At 47.0% G+C, this 27,201-nt stretch overlaps 1 protein-coding gene across 3 annotated transcripts in view; it reads right to left on the bottom strand.

The window, feature by feature from the left end:
* Window positions 1-27,201, bottom strand: part of LOC137414258 (uncharacterized) — a 201,566-nt gene that overhangs the window by 94,867 nt on the left and 79,498 nt on the right. For all 3 annotated transcript variants that reach the window (XM_078771595.1, XM_078771594.1, XM_078771596.1), the window contains one exon: window positions 23,476-23,520. In XM_078771595.1, coding sequence (XP_078627721.1) covers window positions 23,476-23,520 — 45 coding nt within the window. The remainder of the gene's footprint in view (window positions 1-23,475; window positions 23,521-27,201) is intronic.

The following is a 27,201-nucleotide window of genomic DNA, read 5'->3' as shown; positions in this document are numbered from 1 at the left end:
AGAGGGGACGTGGGAGACAAGACGTAGAGACGAATTGTAAATACAAGGAGGGCTAGGCTAGTGTAGTTAACGGTGGGGGTACGTACGGGTAGGGCCAGGCTCGAGTTCACTCTGCCGGCGTTCCTCTCACCCGCTTGTCATACCTGTGTTTTGCGTTGCCACCGTGTCCTTTCCTTTTGCTCGTCGCGTTTTCTCCTCTTCCCCGATCCAGGACCATCACGAGGACTCACCTTGCCGTCGCAGCATCTTGCTGCCATCCCCACTCACTCCCATCATCCCATCACTCACCCATTATGGACCACCAGCTCTGTGGCCACACCCATTTCTATTGTTGCACCTCCTGGCTGCCCCCATTATCTTGCTACATGGACCACCTTTTGGGTGGCATTGAAGCCCACCTTTGGACCACGTGTCAGTGGCCCTGTTCACCAAATAAACGGCTCAATTTTGAGGAGGTGAAAATTTAGATGACCTTTTGCTTCAAATGGCCTGTATGCCGGTCTAGGGCAGCCGGTTTTTGTTAGCCCGCCTACCAAGGCAAGAAGCCACTCCAGCAACATGAAGATGACTCCAGCAACAAGTTCTCCATGCTTTATTCCTCGAGTCCAGGTCCTGGGTCATAGTTTTTGAAAATAAATTGTGTTTAGTGTAAAATGTAAAAATGTTGCCCACCGGTTATGTGTTTAGTTTCAAAATTCCAGCAATACGTGAACAGTATAAGGTTGTGGGTGTGAATCTGTTAGGTAGTTTCTCAACGCATTAGGAAGGACATATTTAGTTTTAAAATGTACATTTAAATGTCAAAAAAGAGAAAAAAAATGTCGCACACATTCTGATTAGAGTTTAAAATGTCCGGGGAATCACATCTACGTGTCACACTAATAGTAATGTTAAATGAATGCCAGCTCACCCCAGCCGCTCCATGTGGACGACTCGGGTCGAGTCTCGGTGAGAGGAGGGGGTAGTGTTGCGGTTTTGCCATAAAGGCAAACCCCCGATAGTTAATTGCACGACAACATGTAGCCTGCAGTAGTTAGTTATTTCTTATTGAATGTAAAGATTAGCCCTTTCCCATTGTGTAGTAATAGAGACCAAATAGGCATTGAGTAGGCAGGATTTCAAACCTTCGTGTGGTTAAGGGAAGCCATTACTGATGAGCAGGAAGGCGTGGCCAGAAGCACAGGCCCACGTGACCAATGACGGGTCGGAACACGTCGACACCAATGCGACAAACCTCAGCCAATGGGAGGCTGTGGAACATTTGAAGGCGTGGGCGGGTGTGATAAAACCCCCGCCCATCGGATTTTGACTCCTCTTGGATTTTGCAGCGCCGAGGACACATTTCTTGCATTTCGCCTCGCCGAGGACACCCCTCTTGGATTTTGCTGCGCCACGACCTCCTGCTCTGGACTCTCTTGCTTTTGGCTCCACCAGGCGATTCTCTTGCTTTTGGCTCCATCAGACGACACTGCACTTGCCGTTGTGCTCTTGCCTGGACCTTTTGCCTTTGTCCTTCGCCAACACTCCTCTCTTGCTTTTTGCGTCGCCGCCCGACACCCATCGCTCTTCGCCGATCTCTCGCTCTGATCCGGTGGACCTGCAAGCGTTGGCTTCTCCCGCGACTCACCTGAAGCTGGAGCTCGTCTGCCTGTGTTGGAGTTCGTCGTCCAGATACATCATCCAGGCTGCACGTCCGGATCGAGGATCGAACTGCGCACGCCACATGGCCACTTGCGAGGCAATCCCAGCATGTACATCGATCGGTACGAGAATAACCCGTGTGTCATTCTGTGTGTGTGAGAGTGTGAAGGCACCTGTGGGGTTTATGATAGGTAAGGAGTTGATAAGGTGCATCTTCGGCTGTTTCTCTGTGCCTTCAAAATAAAAGGCTGTACATTTGGTTACTTTCCAACCTGTTCGGATACGTCTTTTCTCCATTGACCTGGAATCATCCGAGACCGAATTTGGCTTGAATCAGGTCCATAAATCACGTTAGGTAATGCCGCTTTCCACACTGTGCAAATCCGCTCGGCACTCAATAAAGTCTGGTGTTGCCTGGTGTTGGCTTAGCGGTCAGGGTACCGGCTTAGGATCCTAGGATCCTGGGTTCGAATCCCGGTCGATCGCTGAATTAACGCCAGGGGGGTTGACTCAGCCTGTCATCCTTCCGAGGTCGGCTAATTGAGTACCAGTTCACTGGTAATTCCCTGTTTGTTGTAAAAGGCGACAAACAGGGTTGGCGGCAGGAAGGGCATCCGGCCGTAAAACATTGCTTCAAAAAGGGGACCAAAAAACAACAACAACCACGGTGCCCGAAAAAGGCCAACCCCCGCCTTGCGGGGGGAAATGGCCTTTAAAGGTGGTTTTTTTTTTTTTTACTCAATAAAGTGTGGAAGCGAGGGTTCAATCCCCGGTTTCTTCGGTTGCGTGTCTTGAAGGTATTTGGGAATATTTGACCAGCAAACTCTTCGGCGAGTGGCTGGGAGGTTGGCGATCGGAATTGCTTAGCAATCCGTCAATCACGAGTTTCGTCGCTCGCGGTCGGCGGCCTCAGTGGAACTGGAGTTCGTGGGGGAAACGGGGCATAAACCCCCCCTTAGTACGTCGACGAACCCGGGATCCGCAACAATATTAATGTTATTGTTGCAAAATAATGTTCACACTAATAATATCCCGTCACCCCAAGGGCTGTTTCCTCCTTGGCCAAACGCCGTGTTAACGTATATAAATAGCTTATCGTGCAGTTTTCATGGGAGTAACGGCCCCAACCAGAAATAAGAATAATATAAACCACAAACACATAAGTAGTATTACCTTTTTAAACAGTCACTAATGCTGTTTAGCACTAAACTGAAAGACATTTGGAGGAATCCTGACATCAGTCTATGCTTATCACCTAGACGAATGCATCTGATCGAAGATCTACTGTTGTCTATATACCCCACATGGGTTAATAACACGACCTTTCCTGCCGCTAACGTGGAGTTCTTCCAAGGCATTTTCGTGGAGTTTTTGCAAAGCCGCTTCTCGTTACAAAAGTATTAACAGCACCAATGATAACAGGATAATATTAATGATATTACAAAACAATATCCCCACTCTCCAAAGGGTTTTGTGACATTAAACCAAACATGATTTTCTGTCTGTGGCCCTTTAAGGTCTGGATGCAGATCCAGCCTATCAGTGGGAAACAAAATGTAAACCGTTCATCCTGGCAGAGCTATGTGCTCCACTGAGTGCCATTCTAGTTAGGTTACCAAGCATTTCAGGCTGGGACACTAATGTTTTTTTCATGTTTGTTTTCATTCCATCCATTCCATTCCATTTCATTCCACCATCCCTCTCTGTACCCACCGTACCCAGTCGTACACAGCTGCTCCTGGACTCTGTGTCCTTTCCTCCTGACAAGGTGGAAAAGTTCCTGTCAACCCTCGACTCTGATTCTGCAACTGGACCTGACGGCATCAGCCCACGGGTCCTAAAATCTTGTTCTTCCGCTCTTTCACTCCCTCTCTCTGTTCTCTTCACACTCTCTTTTGCTCAAGGTCATCTGCCATCTGCTTGGAAATCTGCCAACATCACCGCTTTGCACAAAAAAGGTGCAAAAACAGATCCCAGCAACTACAGACCAATCAGCCTTCTCTCAATGATCAGTAAAGTCATGGAATCCATCATTGCTTCAGATATGAAATCTTTCCTCTTCTCCAATGGCTTGATCTCTGATCATCAATTTGGTTTCAGACCTGGTCACTCTACTCTGGACATGCTGCTACTGCTTTCTCAGCAATGGATGGAGGTCCTCAATGCCAAACAGGAAATTAGAGCTGTCTCCCTTGACATATCACATGCCTTCGATACGGTCTGGCACCCCGCTCTGCTCACCAAACTCTCCTCTGTTGGTATCCATGGAAATCTCAACGCATGGCTGGCGGACTTCCTCTCTAGTCGTAGTCAACGTGTGGCCCTGAATGGGTTTCTCTCATCTCCTCTTCCTGTTCAGGCTGGAGTTCCCCAAGGCAGTGTTCTGGGCCCTGTGCTTTTTCTGGTCTTCATCAATGATCTCTCCGACTCTCTTGAAAATCCTCTCTATCTCTTTGCTGATGACTCTACTCTCTGTTGCTCCATTCTTCATCCCTCAGATCGGCAGTCTGCAGCCTCCTCACTCTCTGCAGACCTGGACAAAATCACAGACTGGGCAAACAAGTGGAACATGTCTTTCAATCCTGACAAATCTCACACTTACGATGTCTCTCCGAAAAGACCGACTGGACAACCCTCCCATCTACTTTCTGAATAATCCTCTCCAAGAAGTTCTGTCACTCAAACTTTTGGGTCTCACTATCTGCCATGATCTTTCCTTGGAAAACCACATTTCAAATCTGGCCTCTAAAGCCAGTCGCCGACTGGGCATCCTCCATCGTGCGAAGTCCTTCCTTGGCACACCTGAGCTCCTCACCACGTACAAGGCTTTCATCCGCAGCTCAATGGAATACTGCTCTCCCCTCTGGGCTGGTGCTCCTGCCTCACACCTAGCTCGTCTTCACACTGTTGAAAGCAAAGCATTCAGAATCATTGGAATCTCCCGCGATGAAGCTAACTCCAAGGGCCTCTCACTCACTCACCGCAGGCAGGTTGGTGGTCTTTCCGTCTTCCACCGACTCCTTTCTGGCCTTGCCCCCCCAGCTCTCTCTGGGCTCTGTCCTGCAAATATTCCTACAGGTCGCACAAGATCTGCCTGCAACCCTCTTATGGTTAAACTGCCAAAATCATGACTCTCTGCTCACCTTCACTCCTTCATTCCTCTTTTCTCTCGCCTCTGGAACAAACTCCCTCACTCTCTTCAATCCCACCCCACCCTCCAGGTCTTTAAAACAGCTGTTCACCACCATCTCTTATCTTCCCCCATCCAAAACCTTGATCTTTTCTATCCCCGATAATTTCACCCCAATTCCACTTTTTGAAATACCAACTTCTGTCCTGGAAGTCCTTGGTGTCCTTGTGTTTTATACTTCTCCCACCCCCCTCCCCCTTCCCACGCCTCCTCCCCCCAAGCCCTCTCCCTCCCACACATCTCCCTGCTCTTAAATGTTGTGTGCTCTCAAGTGTTTGTGTGCTTCCCATTCTCTTGTCTTCCGCTCCCTCTTTTTATATATTTTGTTTGTCTGGTTGATTTGTTTGTGAAGTAAATGTCAGCTCTTTCACGAGCCTCGATTCAGTATACAAAAAAAATAAAATAAATAAATAAATCTATATTATTATAATGTTCTATTATTATTATTATATATTACTAGGGCATGCCCGTACTATATATATATCTAAAATTATATCCCCCCCCTCTATTTACATGAAATGGTTTGGTCCATTCGCAAAGCCAAAGCGAACAGCTTGCGAGTACGGTGACAATCCCCCCCCTCTATTTACATGAAATGGTTTGGTCCAAAGCGAACGGCTTGCGAGTACGGTGACAATCCCCCCCCTCTATTTACATGAAATGGTTTGGTCCAAAGCGAACGGCTTGCGGAGTTTGGTAAAGAAATCGCCATAGCTCGGTAACTACTTCTCCGATTAATATGAAACCTTGAAAAGGCACATCCTCGGGTCCCCAGCAATATACCTGGCAAGTTTCAAGTATATCGGACCCGTGGTTGTCGAGAAACAGCGGTCACAGACAAACAAACAAACACACAGACACACAGACACACAGAGATTACTGGAATTATAGATAGATATGTGTTGAGTACCAGTATTAATTGAGTACCAGTTCACTGGTAATTCCCTGCTTGCCGTAAAAGGCGACAAAAAGGGTTGGCGTCAGGAAGGGCATCCGGCCGTAAAACATTGCTTCAAAAAGGGGACCAAAAAAAAAAAACAACAACCACGGTCCCCGAAAAAGGCCAACCCCCGCTTTGCGGGGAAAAATGGCCTCTAAATGTGGTTATTTTTTATTTTATATATGTGTGTCAATGGTTTGACACAGGGTGATGACACACATCTAGCGCAATGGTCTCAATACATTGATGCCGGCTAGCAGCTGATTGCATAAGTCTCTCCTGCCAGTACACAGGTTCTCTATCACCAAGCCTCCTGTGCAGTTCCTCTTCGTGGCGACACACGGTAACTAGGCACCTTGCAGACCTCGGCTAATCGACAGGGGATATTGGAGGAACCTCGGCCCCCAGAGATGTGACGTACAGACCCACCAGCGTGTGGATAGGGTAAGAGAGCCTAATACCAACAGAAACGTTATGGTAGATGGAGCCCCATTTGGTGGATGGTGATCGCTTTAAGCAAGCACCTTCCGGCAGCTCCGACAACCATAAGCACCTTCCGGCAGCTCCTACAACCATAAGCACCTTCCGGCAGCTCCTACAACCATAAGCACAGGCTCCATACATAGGCACTTCCGTCTTTCCTCTGGATTCAGCCTGCGAGGTCGAAAGGGGGGCTCAAAACCTGTGTAAGTCTGAGCCCCCGAAACACGCCGAGGCTATGCAGCCACATACACACACACACGCACACACATACATACATACATACATACATACTGTCATGGCCAAAAATATTGGCACCCTTGCACTCTTTTCAAATAATGCACCATTTATTCCAGAAAAATTGTTGAAATTAACAAATCTTTTGGTATCCACATTTGTATTTCTTTTCTATGTTTCATATTTTTGGTATCTTTTGGGAGGTGGTCTTTCTGTCTTCTGCCGACTCCTATCTGGCCTTGCCCCCCCAGCTCTCTCTGGGCTCTGTCCTGCAAATATTCCTACAGGTCGCACAAGATCTGCCTGCAACCCTCTTATGGTTAAACTGCCAAAATCATGACTCTCTGCTCACCTTCACTCCTTCATTCCTCTTTTCTCTCGCCTCTGGAACAAACTCCCTCACTCTCTTCAATCCCACCCCACCCTCCAGGTCTTTAAAACAGCTGTTCACCACCATCTCTTATCTTCCCCCATCCAAAACCTTGATCTTTTCTATCCCCGATAATTTCACCCCAATTCCACTTTTTGAAATACCAACTTCTGTCCTGGAAGTCCTTGGTGTCCTTGTGTTTTATACTTCTCCCACCCCCCTCCCCCTTCCCACGCCTCCTCCCCCCAAGCCCTCTCCCTCCCACACATCTCCCTGCTCTTAAATGTTGTGTGCTCTCAAGTGTTTGTGTGCTTCCCATTCTCTTGTCTTCCGCTCCCTCTTTTTATATATTTTGTTTGTCTGGTTGATTTGTTTGTGAAGTAAATGTCAGCTCTTTCACGAGCCTCGATTCAGTATACCAAAAAAATAAAATAAATAAATAAATCTATATTATTATAATGTTCTATTATTATTATTATATATTACTAGGGCATGCCCGTACTATATATATATCTAAAATTATATCCCCCCCCTCTATTTACATGAAATGGTTTGGTCCATTCGCAAAGCCAAAGCGAACAGCTTGCGAGTACGGTGACAATCCCCCCCCCCCTCTATTTACATGAAATGGTTTGGTCCAAAGCGAACGGCTTGCGAGTACGGTGACAATCCCCCCCCTCTATTTACATGAAATGGTTTGGTCCAAAGCGAACGGCTTGCGAGTACGGTGACAATCCCCCCCCTCTATTTACATGAAATGGTTTGGTCCAAAGCGAACGGCTTGCGAGTACGGTGACAATCCCCCCCCTCTATTTACATGAAATGGTTTGGTCCAAAGCGAACGGCTTGCGGAGTTTGGTAAAGAAATCGCCATAGCTCGGTAACTACTTCTCCGATTAATATGAAACCTTGAAAAGGCACATCCTCGGGTCCCCAGCAATATACCTGGCAAGTTTCAAGTATATCGGACCCGTGGTTGTCGAGAAACAGCGGTCACAGACAAACAAACAAACACACAGACACACAGACACACAGAGATTACTGGAATTATAGATAGATATGTGTTGAGTACCAGTATTAATTGAGTACCAGTTCACTGGTAATTCCCTGCTTGCCGTAAAAGGCGACAAAAAGGGTTGGCGTCAGGAAGGGCATCCGGCCGTAAAACATTGCTTCAAAAAGGGGACCAAAAAAAAAAAACAACAACCACGGTCCCCGAAAAAGGCCAACCCCCGCTTTGCGGGGAAAAATGGCCTCTAAATGTGGTTATTTTTTATTTTATATATGTGTGTCAATGGTTTGACACAGGGTGATGACACACATCTAGCGCAATGGTCTCAATACATTGATGCCGGCTAGCAGCTGATTGCATAAGTCTCTCCTGCCAGTACACAGGTTCTCTATCACCAAGCCTCCTGTGCAGTTCCTCTTCGTGGCGACACACGGTAACTAGGCACCTTGCAGACCTCGGCTAATCGACAGGGGATATTGGAGGAACCTCGGCCCCCAGAGATGTGACGTACAGACCCACCAGCGTGTGGATAGGGTAAGAGAGCCTAATACCAACAGAAACGTTATGGTAGATGGAGCCCCATTTGGTGGATGGTGATCGCTTTAAGCAAGCACCTTCCGGCAGCTCCGACAACCATAAGCACCTTCCGGCAGCTCCTACAACCATAAGCACCTTCCGGCAGCTCCTACAACCATAAGCACAGGCTCCATACATAGGCACTTCCGTCTTTCCTCTGGATTCAGCCTGCGAGGTCGAAAGGGGGGCTCAAAACCTGTGTAAGTCTGAGCCCCCGAAACACGCCGAGGCTATGCAGCCACATACACACACACACGCACACACATACATACATACATACATACATACATACTGTCATGGCCAAAAATATTGGCACCCTTGCACTCTTTTCAAATAATGCACCATTTATTCCAGAAAAATTGTTGAAATTAACAAATCTTTTGGTATCCACATTTGTATTTCTTTTCTATGTTTCATATTTTTGGTATCTTTTGGGAGGTGGTCTTTCTGTCTTCTGCCGACTCCTATCTGGCCTTGCCCCCCCAGCTCTCTCTGGGCTCTGTCCTGCAAATATTCCTACAGGTCGCACAAGATCTGCCTGCAACCCTCTTATGGTTAAACTGCCAAAATCATGACTCTCTGCTCACCTTCACTCCTTCATTCCTCTTTTCTCTCGCCTCTGGAACAAACTCCCTCACTCTCTTCAATCCCACCCCACCCTCCAGGTCTTTAAAACAGCTGTTCACCACCATCTCTTATCTTCCCCCATCCAAAACCTTGATCTTTTCTATCCCCGATAATTTCACCCCAATTCCACTTTTTGAAATACCAACTTCTGTCCTGGAAGTCCTTGGTGTCCTTGTGTTTTATACTTCTCCCACCCCCCTCCCCCTTCCCACGCCTCCTCCCCCCAAGCCCTCTCCCTCCCACACATCTCCCTGCTCTTAAATGTTGTGTGCTCTCAAGTGTTTGTGTGCTTCCCATTCTCTTGTCTTCCGCTCCCTCTTTTTATATATTTTGTTTGTCTGGTTGATTTGTTTGTGAAGTAAATGTCAGCTCTTTCACGAGCCTCGATTCAGTATACAAAAAAAATAAAATAAATAAATAAATCTATATTATTATAATGTTCTATTATTATTATTATATATTACTAGGGCATGCCCGTACTATATATATATCTAAAATTATATCCCCCCCCTCTATTTACATGAAATGGTTTGGTCCATTCGCAAAGCCAAAGCGAACAGCTTGCGAGTACGGTGACAATCCCCCCCCCCCCCTCTATTTACATGAAATGGTTTGGTCCAAAGCGAACGGCTTGCGAGTACGGTGACAATCCCCCCCCTCTATTTACATGAAATGGTTTGGTCCAAAGCGAACGGCTTGCGAGTACGGTGACAATCCCCCCCCCTCTATTTACATGAAATGGTTTGGTCCAAAGCGAACGGCTTGCGAGTACGGTGACAATCCCCCCCCTCTATTTACATGAAATGGTTTGGTCCAAAGCGAACGGCTTGCGGAGTTTGGTAAAGAAATCGCCATAGCTCGGTAACTACTTCTCCGATTAATATGAAACCTTGAAAAGGCACATCCTCGGGTCCCCAGCAATATACCTGGCAAGTTTCAAGTATATCGGACCCGTGGTTGTCGAGAAACAGCGGTCACAGACAAACAAACAAACACACAGACACACAGACACACAGAGATTACTGGAATTATAGATAGATATGTGTTGAGTACCAGTATTAATTGAGTACCAGTTCACTGGTAATTCCCTGCTTGCCGTAAAAGGCGACAAAAAGGGTTGGCGTCAGGAAGGGCATCCGGCCGTAAAACATTGCTTCAAAAAGGGGACCAAAAAAAAAAAACAACAACCACGGTCCCCGAAAAAGGCCAACCCCCGCTTTGCGGGGAAAAATGGCCTCTAAATGTGGTTATTTTTTATTTTATATATGTGTGTCAATGGTTTGACACAGGGTGATGACACACATCTAGCGCAATGGTCTCAATACATTGATGCCGGCTAGCAGCTGATTGCATAAGTCTCTCCTGCCAGTACACAGGTTCTCTATCACCAAGCCTCCTGTGCAGTTCCTCTTCGTGGCGACACACGGTAACTAGGCACCTTGCAGACCTCGGCTAATCGACAGGGGATATTGGAGGAACCTCGGCCCCCAGAGATGTGACGTACAGACCCACCAGCGTGTGGATAGGGTAAGAGAGCCTAATACCAACAGAAACGTTATGGTAGATGGAGCCCCATTTGGTGGATGGTGATCGCTTTAAGCAAGCACCTTCCGGCAGCTCCGACAACCATAAGCACCTTCCGGCAGCTCCTACAACCATAAGCACCTTCCGGCAGCTCCTACAACCATAAGCACAGGCTCCATACATAGGCACTTCCGTCTTTCCTCTGGATTCAGCCTGCGAGGTCGAAAGGGGGGCTCAAAACCTGTGTAAGTCTGAGCCCCCGAAACACGCCGAGGCTATGCAGCCACATACACACACACACGCACACACATACATACATACATACATACATACTGTCATGGCCAAAAATATTGGCACCCTTGCACTCTTTTCAAATAATGCACCATTTATTCCAGAAAAATTGTTGAAATTAACAAATCTTTTGGTATCCACATTTGTATTTCTTTTCTATGTTTCATATTTTTGGTATCTTTTGGGAGGTGGTCTTTCTGTCTTCTGCCGACTCCTATCTGGCCTTGCCCCCCCAGCTCTATCTGTGCTCTGTCCCCCGAATATTCCTACAGGTCGCACAAGATCTTCCAGGAACCCTCTTCTGGTGAAATTGCCAAAATCAAGACTCTCTGCTCACATTCACTCCTTCATTCCTCTTTTCTCCCGCTTCAGGAACAATCTCCCTCACTCTCTTCAATCCCACTCCTACCTCCAGGTCTTTAAAACAGCTGTTCACCACCATCTCTTATCTTCCCCCATCCAAAACCTTGATCTCTTCTATCCCCGTTAATTCATCCCAGATCCACTTTTTTTTTAAAATCCTGACTTCTTTCTTTCCTGGAAGTTCTAGCAGTGTCCATGTGTTTTATACCTCTCCCACACCCCTCCCCTCCCCCCGCCTTCCCATGCCTCCTCCCCCCAAGCCCTCTCCCTCCCACAGATCTCCCGATGTCCCTGTTCTCTGCTGTTGTACTTGTGTGCTTCCCTCTCTCTCCTCATCTTGTCTCCTGCTCCCTTTATTGTATGTTTTGTATGTCCGTTTTTTTTGTTTTGTTTTTGTGATTGATGTTATCTCTTACATGAGCCTCGATCTTGTTTACAAAAAAAAAAAAAAAAAATCCCCATATGTATTTCTTTAGTTTGCAGTGGAACAAAACAAAAACAAAGCTGAAAAAATGACTAACTCTTAGATTATTTCACACAGAAATCATAATGTGGCTTGGACAATATTATTGGCACCTTTTATAAATTGTTAGAAATAATTACATTTCAAGCAGGTGATTCTCCTTTACACATTGGAAATGAACTCACCTTTGGTGAGTGGCAACACAACAACAACAACAACAGGCATTTTAAGGCCAATTTCCCTGCTAGAGCGGGGGTTAGCCTTGTGTTAGGCGAGTGGCAGGTGACTGCAATATAAAAATCACTCATTCAACCAGTTTGAATAGAGAAAAGGAGTCATTCTGCTGTTTTGTGTCACTGTGTACTGCAATGAGCATGGAGAAAAGAAAAAAAAACACAGAATTGTCTGAGGAGGTCAGACACAAGATTGTAGCCAAGCATGGACAATCTCAAGGCTACAAGTCCATCTCCAGAGATCTTGATGTTCCTTTATCCACCGTACACAATGTTATCATGAAGTTTAAGGCCCATGGCACTGTAGCCAACCTCCCTGGATGTGGCCGCAAGAGAAAACTTGATCAAATATTTCAGCGAAGGATTGTTCGAATGGTGGAGAAAGCACCTCCATCAATTGCCAAACAGATTCAAGCTGATCTTCAGACACAAGGTACGACAGTTTCAACTCGCACCATCCGTCGCCATCTCAATGAAAGGCAGTTCAATGGTAGGAAACCCAGGAGGACCCCACTGCTGAGAGAGAGACATAAGAAAGCCCGACTGGAGTTTACAAAACACACCTGAAAAAGCAAAAATCCTTCTGGGAGAATGTCCTGTGGACAGATGAGACCAAATTTGAGATTTTGGGAAAGCACATCATCTCTATGTTTACAGAAAACAAAATGAAGCCTTCAAAGAAAAGAACACCTTCCCTACAGTCAAACATGGAGGAGGTTCAGTGATGTTTTGGGGTTGCTGTGCTGCCTCTGGCACTGGGTACCTTGAATGTGTGCACGGCATCATGACATCAGGAGATTACCGAGGCATTTTGGAGGGCAATGTTCAACCCAGTGTTACGGTTTGTGACCTTTTTCTTCTTCCTTCCCCCACGCCCCCCTGTGAGTTAGACCAAGTGGTTTGGTCCATGTGTATAAAGCCTATGATTGGCTGTGGGGCAGGGGTGGGGCCAGGAAGGTGATTCAGAAGAGAGAGTGGCCATTTTGGAGGAGGGCTCACGGCGGAGTGCTTTTTCGGGGGTTGTAGAGTTTTCAGCTGCAATCTCTCCACCTGAAGGATATACCGGATCAACCCCCCGGCAGCCGCCTCTCTACCTGAAGGGTGACGTTGATCAAACTCTTGCTGCCATACCTCTACGGCCTTGGGGCCTACTTGTGGACTTGCCTACTCCTACCCTCTTGTGCCGGGCCTGCACTGGGGCCTACCACTGGGCCTGCCCTGGGGCCTACTGTTGGGCCTGCCTTGGGGCCTACTCATGGACTTGCCTACTCCTACCCTCTCGTGCTGGGCCTGCCTTGGGGCCTACTCTTGGACCTGCCTACTCTTGGACCTGCCTACTCTTGCACTGGCCTATTCTGGTTTTTCCCTCTTTTCTCCCTTCTTGGTTTTATGTGTAGGAAGAGATTTTCATGTGATAATCCCTAAATAAAGACAGTGTGATTGAAAGCTTGGCTTGGTGTGCTTCAGGCCATAACACCTGTGTCAGAAAGCTGGGTCTCCATCGAAGATCATGGGTCTTGCAGCAGGACAGTGACCCCAAACACACTTTAAAAAGCACCCAGGAATGGTTCAAGACCCACCCCTCTCCCCCGCTCCCCGCCTTCCCATGCCTCCTCCCCCCAAGCCCTCTCCCTCCCACGGATCTTCCGTTGTCCCTGTTCTCTGCTGTTGTACTTGTGTGCTTCCCTCTCTCTCCCCATCTTATCTCCCGCTCCCTTTTTTGTATGCTTTGTGTGTCCGTTCGTTGTTGTTTTTTGTGATTGATGTTGGCTCTTACACGAGCCTCGATGTTGTATACAAAAAACAAAATAAAAAAAATAGACAAAACACTGAACTGCTCTAAAGTGGCCAGCAATGAGTCAGATCTAAATCCCATTGAACACCTGTGGGGAAATCTGAAAACAGCAGTTGGGAGAAGGCACCCTTCAAATCTGGGAGAACTGGAGCAGTTTGCACAGGAAGAGTAGGTCAGACTGCCAGTCGAGAGGTGTAGGAAGCTCATTCATGAAGTGCCACAGGAAGTTTGACTGCAGGTATTTTGTCCAAAGGCCGAGCTACCAAATATTAAGCCCAGGGTGTCAATAATTTTGTCAATGCCATGTCTTTTTATTTTCTGATTTAAAAGGATATATTAAGTTCTGAATCAAAAACAAATGTGCTGTAATATTAACAGTGAAATAAAGAATTGTCGAGACCAAATACTTTTGTCAATTTCAACTTATTTTTAGAGAAGATTGTGAGTTATTTGAAAAAAGTGCAAGGGTGCCAATATTTTTGGCCAGGACTGTACATACATACAGTGTCGGAAAGAGTTCATCATTGCCCACTGCATCGGCGCCATCAAAGAGTCGCTGGACGAGGTGGAGCCTCCACCATCAACGCCTGCTGGCAAAACCTGTGGCCACAGGCAGTGAAGAAGTTTACAGGCTTTCCCGACAACATGGAGGAGAGGCATGAAATTGCCACGTTGGCACGGCAGGTGGGAGGGGTAGGCTTTAACGACATGGAGCCTAATAGTGTATGCGGTTATGTAGCAATTCATACAATGGTCAATTTTTCATATAGAATCTGGAAACGTGTGTTAATTCACTACCTTAGAACACATTGCACTGAAAATAAGCTGTTTCCAATTTTTCCAAGCAGCGCTTATGACAAAAATCCAAGATGGCCACCACCGAGTGACGAAAATGGAATAATCGTCATATCTTCGGTAATATTTATCATAGAGACCTGCACAATATATCGTTTTATATGTTTTAAGGTACAACAAATCCATTGAAATAATGTATGATGTGAAAAAGTGAAAAGAAAAACAGATATTTGTCATATTGTACAAAATATAGGCACCATGAATGACAATTTTGTCAGCATTTATAATTTTTTCCAAACTTCAATAAATAATGACAATTTCATATTTTCAGGCACAGTGTATGCAGTCGAAGACACTATAATAGAGAACTAACATCTTGACAAACACGATGTATCCACATTGATACGGTCACTCGTGTGCCTGATCCTACATATGTAGACCGGCAACATACGTATATGTTGTGTCTTTCACATGAAAGTTGTTGATTATAAATATGCGTTTCTTCTCTACTTGCAGATAAATCATGGCACAGACTGAAGAACCTGATGAGAAAAAGGCACGCACAGAAATAAACTATACACTATGCATAAAGTGTCAGACCTCCAAACAAGAGCAAGTGAAAGAACCACCACAATCTGAGGAACATTCAACGTACGACAAATTCTTGACAGTGGTCCGTTTGAGAGCAAGTTTTGGAAGCAAGGTGTTCGTTACGCTCAGTGAAAAACTAATGAACTTGACAGCAAGTGACCTAAGTGACAAGCACGTTGTGTGGCACAGAACATGCCATGCGACAAGCACCAATAAAGAACATATCAAACGTGATGTAGAGCGGTATAACCGAGCCTGTGCAGCATCCGATGTTAGTCTTCTTCACAGAACCGTAGGGAGACCAACTACCTCATCGCACCATGGAGAATCTGAGGAAATGTCTGTGTCAGGAAAGTACACCCGATCGAAATCTACGAACTGCGATAAAAGCAAGTGCTTTTTCTGCCAAGGCAAAATTCAAGGTGCTTTGCATGCATGCCGGTCAAGAAATATTGGAACTCAGATACATGATATAGTGCAACAATCAAACAACCCAGAGTGGAAAGTGAACTATGCTAACGTAATAACTGACAACGATGCATTGTCACAGGACATTGTGTATCACAAGCAGTGTATAACTGATCAGTGGCAACGTCTGAAGCGTAAACGTACTGGAGACACCGTGACCACAAAGACCCCTACCAGCATGACCAGTGACAACACCAATGACAGTGAAACTGTTCGCTATATAGCAGCCGAAATCGAGTTCTTTGCTGAAATACAGGAGTGTATCGAACAAGGAGAAATCATCCCCATCGACGAGGCAGAAAAGGACTATGTATCAAAGTTGAAACAACACAATATTGAATACAGCTCAACTTATTCAAATGCCCAAACAGCACGGAAATGGTTGAGACAGAAAATTGAGAAGAACGTCAAACTCATTCAGTTCACACTATTGCCGAATAAGCCTACTCTGATACATTCCAAAGCCGCACAAGACACAGCTGTTGGAGAAGCAGTACACAGACCTGACCCACAAGCTGACATGACAAAGATATTCGAGGCTTCCATGGTGCTACGTAAATCGATCGAGCAGGCCAAGAAAGACCCATGGGTTTTCAACGGAAAGCTGGAAAACTCAGAAGATGCAGTTCCACATGAACTTCACAGCATGATTCTCTGGATCTTGAAGGCCGTGTGCACCGCAAAAACTGAAGCCCGAACACATGATTTGAATCAGTCAGCAATGGTCATCTCTCAGCAAATACTGCAAGCACACAAATCAAATCGTCAAGTATTGTACGACCCCAAATCGCCCGCTGCTGCTTTTCGGTCTACAGTGGAAACTCCAATAATGTTAGGCATTTCCTTATATTGTGATCACGAATGGAGAAGCCACAAATTGGCAAATATTCTGTCGCACGCTGGACTGGGAGTTCCATACGAAAGGGTAAAACAGTGTATAGCTCAAATCTCTGAAGGTGTACAAGAGAACATGCAGCAGCACGATGGGAACTATGTACCACCAGGACTTCACAGACAGCGAAGACTCCGTTTCTCATTCGATAACGTTGTTGCCAAGGTCGACACATCAGATGGTCGAAATTCATTCCATGCAACAGCAATGGTTGTCTACCAGAGAGAGCCATATATGGAAGAGACCATTGGTGTTGTGACAGAGTGTGTAACACCCACACAGAACAAATCAGCGAGGTCTTTGAAAGATGTCCCCAGCACAATTCTACCTCTTATACAGAGCACCGTAACAGGCAGCCCTAAGCCTCCAACCAGCCCGTGCTATCGTGATTTCAAGACAGGGAGGAATGAATATGAGCTATCAAGGTCTGAAGTGGATGATCTCGCCTGGTTGCTAATACGCAACTTCCATTGTGATGGTGACAATACAGTGAATACGCCAGGTTCACAATGCGAAGATTCACCAGCGAATGAAGTAAGCCATGAGGTTCCCCAGACCGTACCTGTTTGGGCAGCATACAACTCACTTACGCATACATCACATTCCGAGGTTGACGACTCCCAGAGATTGGACAAGGTCCATTCACTGCCACTCATCAATGCACCAGCTCATGAGTGGACCACCCTTACCACAGCTCTTGTGCAACTCCATAAGCTCAACCAACTGATGAGGACTGACGACAGGCCTGACGAACCAATACTTGTGTGGCTGGACATGGACTTGGACAAAAGAGTGCGCAAACTCTGTTTCCTGGACCATCAGTTCAACGACAACATCATCGCGTGCCCCGGTCCTTTCCACATAGTTCTATGTTCCTTGAGGTGTCTAGGAGCAACAGTTGAAAGCAGTGGCCTGGATGAGGCATGGATCGAAGCCGGATTGTACAGTAGTGTAACAGTGATTCAAATACAAAACGGCAAACACCACAACCGAGCACTGGATGCACATCAGATCTCTCTGCAAGCTCTATTTGACTTGTGGATCAATGCATTCTTTGACGAAAACCCTACGCTGCAAAAAAAATTGATGCCTGCAATGAAAGCTGTGAGAGAAGCATGTTGTAGTGGGCTTGACGTCGCTGAGACACATCGCCAACTGGTCACTTTGGTTAACAACCTGGAACTGTCAAAGCTGTTGGAAGAGTTCGATCAGAAGAATGACAAGTATCCCATGTACAAATGGGCCCGCATTTACATGAAGCAAGTGAGCAACCTGCTCCAGTTCATGAGAGGCACACGGGATCGTAACTGGCTCTTGCATCTCGCTTCTCTAGAAAAGATGTGTGTCTACTTTTTCGCATTCAACAGGCATGACTATGCCCAGAACATTCCAGATCACATAGCGCACATGTACCAACTTGAAACCAGCCATCCACGCATATGGAATGACCTGCAAAGTGGAGACTTTGTCGTCAACACCAATCCCATTGCGTTCACATCCATCGGCCCTGATCAAGCTCAGGAGCATCTGAACAAAGTACATAAAGGTGATGGTACCATTTGTGGTATAACAACTGATCCTCAAGGTTTGCTGAAGTACTGCCTGAGTTCGCCAGAACTCGCAAGGCTTGCTGGAGAGACAGAACGCATGCTGGGCATGTTGGAAACCAGAGCAAAGAAGCACCATCAGCATTCTTCAGCTAAAACCAAACGACAAGAACAAGCAGTAAGGCAACTGAAGAGTGTATTGTCAACATCAAACCCATTCACCACAGCAAAGAATGAAGATGGTTCCGAGTTGAAGCTGGTCAATCTCGTGACGAAGAGGATAATGCCTGCATCAGTACAGCACGACGTTCTGGACGTGGAGACGCGTGGGAACAAGGCATTTGCCACACACGTAGAAGAAAGAGTCAATGGTGAGAAAAACATGTGGGACAAAATGTCAAAACTGAAGTATCTGACTTGGAATGATGGATGCAAAGCTGTTAATCTCAAGACATCATCAGAGCTTGAAAGCGACGAACTCCCTGTTTGTTCGCTTGCTCCTTATCGCAAAATCTTCACGAGAACTCGATCTGGAAGATATCGTAGGAAAGCATGAATTTGCTAGTTTCAACGCTACACTAATGAAGCCAGATGGTTCTCTACTGCCAACTATCAACAAGTCTAGCCTCATTCACGAACTTGAGAGCATGGTTCCAGAGTCAGCAATGTCTGCCCCGTCTCAAACATCCACTGGAGAGTTCACCACCCAACATTGCCCGACCAGCATCATAATAGATGGCATGGCTCTCTTGCAGGAGACGGTTGTCTACAAAGGCCAAATTAAAACCTGTAAAGATCTGCTGGACTGCTTTGTTCGAAGTGTTGACAGTAAATCGGTCGGTTACGTGGACACATACCTAGTATTTGACAACTAGAGCATCAACAATTCGCTGAAGGAGAGGACCAGACATCTTCGTACGGCAGGGAGAACGCAGGACAAGGGGTATAAAGTAGACAATAACACATGCATAAAAGACTTCAAGTCCTTTTTGAGCACCAAGGAAACCAAAGCCAATGTTGTGTTGTATCTTGCACAAAATGCTGTTCGATTGTGCAAAGTGCCAATCACCACGCACACCCAAAAAGACGTCCTTTCTTCCCAGCCAAATATGGTGAGCATTCCGAGTACACAAGAGGAAGCCGATACACTGTTAATCTTGTATGCAGTGGCAGCGAGTCGTCTGGGCAATAGTGCACATATATTCTTGTGATACCGATGTGTTAGTGCTTGCTCTACGAAGAGTACCTGATCTGAAGCCGGATAGCGTTATCATCATGGGAACCAGAGATCGACGACGGAAAATCAAACTCAAGCCCATCTATGTTGCTTTGGGCGCAGACAGAGCAGCGGCTTTACCGGGATTGCATGCACTGACTGGTAGTGATACCACTGGCCACATCCAAGGAAAGGGAAAGTCATCGTGCTTCAAAATCTTCATGGAGGCAGACGAAGATGTTATCAGCGCTCTTGCTGAGCTTGGCGTTGGAGTGTACCCAAGCCCAGAGGTGTTGTCTGGATGTGAGAAGTTTGTGTGTCAGCTGTTCAACTCTGGGTTTGCATCTGCCAAGGCACTGAGGTGGCACATGTTCAAGCAGCTGAAGGGTAACCAAGATGTGGAGAAGCTACTTCCGACTCAAGGATGTATCACTGAGCATATATTGCGTGCACACCTACAGGCTAACATATGGTTGCAAGACTTGGTAGCTGTACTGATCCTACTGGATCCAGTTACTATGGGATGGCGACAACTGGAAGACGGCCACTATATCCCAGTAGTCTCAAAAGTTGCCGCGGCGCTAGAGGCCGTGGTGGAACTTGTGAAGTGTTCCTGTGTCGCCAGTAAGTGCAGTGGACGGTGTTCTTGTAAGGCCCATAACCTAGCCTGCACAGAGCTCTGCAAATGTCAAGGAGCCGAGGACACATGCAACAATGTCGCAATTGATGAGATTTCCAGCGATGACGAGGAAACCGACGACTTGGATGACTAATCTCAAAACACTCACATACCTGGCACTCTCGTTGTTTGAAAACTGCCCACTTTGTATTTGTTGCGTTTATTTGCCAGCATATTACGTTGTTACGTCCCTGAGAACGTTCATTTTGTGGATATCTGACTGTTATCGTGTTTTTGTTTTATTCACAAAAGTTAATAATGCTTATTGGAGTTAACTTTAGCTACACTTGTCCAAGCAGATTGTTTGTATTATCTCTGAATGTGCTATAATGGGAAAATTAAAGCGATTTCTTTATTTTAACAAATTTATGGCGGCCAGCTTGGATTATTGTGACTGCATATGCATAAAAAATTGGAAACAGCTGTTTTTGTGTTCACTGTGAAAATAGGAAGTAAAAAAGTACAAGTTTCCAGATTCTATATGAAAAATTGACCAAATTACACAATAACATACACTATAAGGAGTTGGAGGATATTATTGCCTCGCAGCTCACCAAGGAGGGGTTGGGCACCATTACCAAGGTTTCCTTGGAGGAAGCGGGCAGTGATGAAGAGGAAGAGGTGCCGAGGCAGCTCTCAATCACGCATTTTTTCGCCCTGGTCCTTCCACCTCAACAGCTTCAACACCCTCTCCTGCCTGTCCTGCCACCCCCTCAGTGCACGACTCATCAGTGACCTCACCTGCGCCCTCTTCTATATGACTTTAGCTGCACGACTCAGCATCCTCACCTGCATCGTCTTCAGAGGAGTTCACTGCATTTTAATTCTTCATTAACATCATCATTTGAATAAGTTGTGTAGGTTGTGGAATAAAAGTTTAAACGACACCTGCTGGTGTTGTTGTTTCTTTAGTTTCATGGTATGGTTGATTAAGCACTTTTAATAAACTGTATATTAAGCATATTCCTTCAATAACCATTGGAAACAGTACCTGCTGTTGTCGTTTTTTTTTTGTAAGCAATTTTTATGAAACTGTAATCTTGTGCACACATGGTCTAAATAATTTTAAACTTTAAAAATGTCCCCCGATTAATCAGGAACCCATCCCCTCTTTCCCATTGAAACAATGCCTCCACATTCACGAATTTGACATTCGTGACATTTTCCAGGAACATATCCTCCGCGAATGTCGGGGTGCGACAGTACTGTAAAGGGTGGGAACTTGTAATGAACTCTCCAACCTGGAGCGACACTACACAATACACATTACAGAGAGAATTTGTGTCCCTCACCCTCCTCCTTACCACTCCTTCCCTCCTCCTTACCACTCCTTCCCTCCTCCTTACCACTCCTTCCCTCCCCCCCCCCCCCCCCCACCCGCCCAAGACCACCGGCAAAGATAAAAACACCCCAATACACTAATCGGGGTTTGTAATGGGCCTAGAACTGTAGGAGTAGCAAGACATACAAACGCGAGCACACAACACGCGCACGTCCGTGAATTATAGTGAGGATATAGATATTTTTTTCACGGTATTTTCATTGAAACATCTTCAAAATAAACATTTGTTATACACAGACAAGTTTTGCTCGTGAGTAATACATCAGGGTCAAGATGTCATAAAATCTCTATGAATAAAAAATGTATGCATAAATACAAACACACATCCATAGGGATGGGCAGGCGTTCACACAGCGGAGCCCTACATGCGCATATGCGGCCTCGTGGTCACGAGGGAAGCTACGTAGGGGTCCCCGTGTGCAGGCACCTCCTCACTCATGCAGGAGGCTGCACATGCACCACCATGCGCAGGCACACCCTCACTCACACGTGAAGCTGCACAGGCACCCCCATGTGTAGGCACACCCTCACTCATGTAGGAGGCTGCACATGCACCACCATGCGCAGGCATATCCTCACTCATGCAGGAGGCTGCACAGGCACCCCCATGTGCAGGCATGCCCTCACTGATGCAGGAAGCTGCACAGGCACCCCCATGTACAGGCACCTCCTCACTCACGCAGGAATCTGCACATGCACCACTATGTGCAGGCACCCCTCACCCACACCAGAAGCTGCACATACACCCCCATGCGCAGGCACCCCCTCACCCACACAGGAAGCTGCACAAGCACCCCCATGTGCAGGCACACCCTCACTCATGCAGGAGGCTGCACATGCACCACCATGCACAGGCACCCCTCACTCACACAGGAAGCTGCACAGTGCACACGCACCCCTATGAGCAGGCACATCCTCACTCACACAGGAAGCTGCACATGCACCCCATTGTGCAGGCATGCCCTCACTCACGCAGGAAGCTGCACATGCACCCCCATGTGCAGGCACGCCCTCACTCATGCAGGAAGCTGCACAGGCACCCCCATGCGCAGGCACCCCTCACTCACGTAGGAGTCTGCACATGCATCCCCATGCGCAGGCACACCCTCACTCATGTAGGAGGCTGCACATGCACCACCATGCGCAGGCACACCCTCACTCGCACATGAAGCTGCACAGGCACCCCCATGTGCAGGCATGCCCTCACTCACACGTGAAGCTGCACAGGCACCCCGATGTGCAGGCACACCCTCACTCATGTAGGTGGCTGCACATGCACCACCATGCGCAGGCATATCCTCACTCATGCAGGAGGCTGCACATGCACCCCCCGTGTGCAGGCACGCCCTCACTGATGCAGGAAGCTGTACAGGCACCCCCATGTACAGGCACCTCCTCACTCACGCAGGAATCTGCACATGCACCACCATGTGCAGGCACCCCTCACCCACACCGACCGGAAGCTGCACATACACCCCCATGCGCAGGCACACCCTCACTCACGCAGGAGGCTGCACATGCACCCACATGTGCAGGCACGCCCTCACTCACGCAGGAAGCTGCACATACACCCCCATGCGCAGGCACACCCTCACTCACGCAGGAGGCTGCACATGCACCCACATGCGCAGGCACGCCCTCACTCACGCAGGAAGCTGCACATGCGTCCCCATGTGCAGGCACCCCTCACTCACGTAGGAGGATGCACATGCATCCCCATGCGCAGGCACATCCTCACTCACGTAGGAGGCTGCACGTGCATCCCCATGCACAGGCACACACTCACTCACGTAGGAGGCTGCACATGCATCCCCATGCACAGGCACACCCTCACTCACGTAGGAGGCTGCACATGCATCCCCATGCGCAGGCACATCCTCACTCACGTAGGAGGCTGCACATGCATCCCCATGCACAGGCACACACTCACTCACGTAGGAGGCTGCACATGCATCCCCATGCACAGGCACACACTCACTCACGTAGGAGGCTGCACATGCATCCCCATGCACAGGCACACCCTCACTCACGTAGGAGGCTGCACATGCATCCCAATGCGCAGGCAACTCCACATGCAAGCGAGCACGCAGTCATACACATACACAAAAAGGGAACCTGTGTGCTCTGTGGAACCAACATTATTTGAAAAACAGGCATGGATTGAACATGCAACGCAAGAAGCTATCGTTGTTTATGCTCTTACCTTCTGTGTAAAGTTCGGGCTGTACTCTCACAACGCTCACAAGCACTGAGAAATAAAACGAGGAAGGAAAATGAAAGGCAAAACAGAAAATGAATGCAAAGTAATGATAAGGTGCCACATTTAACTTCAAATTGTCTATTTTCAGAAATAAATCACGAATAATATTAAAAATATGTCCGTCAAGTAAAGCAAATTGGTAAATTTTATATTGTTGCAATTGCATGCAATCATTTCATAAGAGGGCTGGCAAGATAGCGTAGAGATGGGCACACTCTGCCCTGTGCTCTCCAGTGTGTGTTTGAATCTCAACACAACTCTAAGGCCGCCTCGGCCGGGATGGGCCCATTTCGCAATTAAAAGCTGAGCTGAATTATAGTAGTCAATCTTCTATGGCCGCGAGTGAAAGCTGAATTATAGTAGTAAATTCATTCAAAAAGAACCAAAAATGTCGGGACGGGCCCCGGGAAGGTTATAGGCTCGGTGGCAAGGCCGGGATGGGCCCATTTCGCAATTAAAAGCTGAGCTGAATTATAGTAGTCAATCTTCTATGGCCGCGAGTGAAAGCTGAATTATAGTAGTAAATTCATTCAAAAAGAACCAAAAATGTCGGGACGGGCCCCGGGAAGGTTATAGGCTCGGTGGCAAGGCCGGGTTGGGCCCATTTTGCAATTAAAAGCTGAGCTGAATTATAGTAGTCAATCTTCTATGGCCGCGAGTGAAAGCTGAATTATAGTAGTAAATTCATTCAAAAAGAACCAAAAATGTCGGGACGGGCCCCGGGAAGGTTATAGGCTAGGTGGCGAGGCCGGTCAAGGCATGAGTGAGTCTGTGGAGAAAGAAGCGTATGCCATCGTTGAGGCCTTGCGCAAGTGGAAAAACTTTCTTCTCCGTAAACTCTTTCGTCTGATCACGGACCAACGGTCAGTCACTTTCATGTTTGATGGTCACCATACTCAGAAAATAAAGAACGAAAAGATCACTAGGTGGCGCATTGAACTGGCTGATTATAGCTATGACATTATTTACCGCCCAGGGAAGGTCAATGTGGCTTTGGATGCATTTTCTCGTGCTTTCTGTGCTGCTGTAGGTTCTGAGGGATTGCGGGAGCTACATGATTCACTTTGTCATCCGGGAGTCACTCGTCTGGCTCATGCCACTCATAAAAAACTCATAATAGCCCAATTTGAACAGTGTCGAAATCTTCTTTATTCCGTTGAAGATGTAAAACGGGTGTGTAGTTCATGTCCTATTTGTGCGCAGCTCAAACCGCAATTCCAAAAACCGCCACAAGGACTTTTGATCAAGGAGACGGGATGGAAAGATTGAACATTGATTTCAAAGGCCCGCTACCTACGGTCACTTATAAGCGTTACATGCTTACCATCATAGACGAGTATTCACACTTTCCGTTTGCTTTTCCTTGTGGGGATTAGTCTTCGACTACCGTGATTAAATGTCTTACGGAGTTGTTTGCAATGTTCGGTACGCCATCATACATTCATTCGGATCGTGGAAATGCGTTCATGTCTCAATACAACAACAACAACAACAACAACAACAACAACAACAACAGGCATTTTAAAAGGCCATTTTACCTGCAAGAGCGGGGGTTAGCCTTGCGGTCCCCATGACAATGTTCTCCATTTTGCCCTATTTTCTGCATCTCCCCTTGTTAACCCCCTGGCCCGCATTTCTTCTTCGACCATCTTTAGCCAAGTCTTTCTTGGTCTTCGCCATCCTCTACTTCCGTCCACATTCATTTCCATCACTCTTCTCAACCAGTCACTTTCATCCTTCCTCAACACATGACCAAACCATCTCAAACTGTTTCTCTTCACAGCATCCATCACAGGCTCTATTCCCATCATCTTTCGCAATTCATCATTTGGCTTCCTCTCTCTCAACGATACTCCACACATCCACCAAACCATTCGCATTTCCACCCTTTCCAGCCTTCGTTGCTGCTGTACGTTCATTACCCAAGTCTCGCTCCCATAAATCATAACACTTCTCACACATGCAGCATACACCTTTCCCTTCAGCTTCAACGACACACCCCTCCTCGTCAGCACGCCACTCAGTTCCCGAAACTTCTTCCATGCACATCTCACTCTAGCAAACGTTGCCGAGTCTGATCCACCTTCTCCATTCAGCATGTCTCCTAGGTAACAAAATGTTTTCACACCTTCCAGCTTCACGCCGTCTCCAAGATCCAACTCAACATTTCCTCCATCTGCAGCTCCCTCTGTGCACACCTTACACTTGAATGTAGCTGCCACACTGGTTAATGACCCTCTCAAACCACTACATTTTTGATGAACCCGCTCAGCGCACATTGTACATTGAATTGAGTTCACTCCGACACCCTTCCGGCACATAGCACATGGCTACTTCCCAGTTCTTTCCACCAAACCACATGCTTTACCACTTGCCATCACCTTTGTTTTTCCGATATTCACCTTCAGACCTTTCGTCTCCATACATTCCTTCCACTTGTTCATCTTCTCCTTCAGTCCATCCATACTTTCTGCAATCAACACCAGATCATCTGCATACAACAACTCCCACGGTAAACCCTCCTTTACGTTCCGAACCAGCACCTCCATCACAGCTACAAATAGTAGTGGACTTAGTACCGACCCCTGATGCACTCCCACCTTCACCTCAAACTCACCACTGTTCCCGTCCTTCGTCCTTACAGCTGTGCGCGCTCTTTTGTACATTGCCATCACTACTCTCATCAACCATTCCTCCACTCCTAACTTCCTCAATGTCCATGTCACTACTTCACGTGGAACCCTATCGAATGCTTTCTCCAGATCAACAAACCCAAGAAACAACTTCTTCCTCTTCTCCATGTACTTCTCCTGCAACTGCCTCACAATAAAAAGCGCGTCTGTCGTTCCTCTTCCTGGCATAAATCCAAACTGCATTTCGTCAATCTTCACTTGCTTCCTTATCCTCCTCTCCAACACCCTTTCCAATACCTTCATTCCATGCTCCAATAACTTTATCGCTTGATGCGAGCCACAGTACAGAGGGTCACCTTTCCCTTTGTATAGAGGGACGAGGGTACTCAGTTCCCAATCCACTGGAGTGCGGCCTTCTTTCACCACCAGATTGCAGATCTCTGTCATTCTCTTCACACCCCAACTTCCTGCTGCCTTCAACATATCTCCCACAACTCCCGTCGGCCCTCCCGCTTTTCTACTCTTCATTGCTTTAATCGCTTCCTCAACTTCCTTCTCGGTTATCTTCTCTGCCGGTCCTAAAACTGGGTTACTCTCCATGTTGCCATCCCATTCATTCTCTGCATTCAACAGTATTTCCATATATCTCTTCCATCTTCCTTTAATTCCATCTGGGTCCACAACGATTTGTCGATTTGCTGAACCAGGGCCCACTTCATCCTTCAAGCAACTCACCCCCATCACATCACACCTCTCTTTCGCTATCTGCTTTGCCATCCTGAATACCGCTCTCTGACCCTCTTCCAAATCCAAGCGTTCTCCGAACATTTTCCAACATGCCTCCTGCGCCTTTGCTACCTCTTTCTTTGCAGCCTTCTTGGCTGCCTTATAACTTTTCCTGCCCTTCCTTTTCTGCCCCCGTACCCTTCGCCTTCTGCCACTCCTTGAACTTCTTCCTCTTCTCGTCAATCTTCTTTCCAACTTCATCATCCCACCACCATGTTTCCCAGTGCCTCGGTGGTCCTTTTGTCCGTCC

The sequence above is a fragment of the Myxine glutinosa genome, chromosome 2, assembly GCF_964187855.1.
Source record: "Myxine glutinosa chromosome 2, kmMyxGlut1.1, whole genome shotgun sequence".
Classification (NCBI taxonomy): Eukaryota; Metazoa; Chordata; class Myxini; order Myxiniformes; family Myxinidae; genus Myxine; species Myxine glutinosa.
This window is presented reverse-complemented; position numbering and strand designations above follow the sequence as displayed.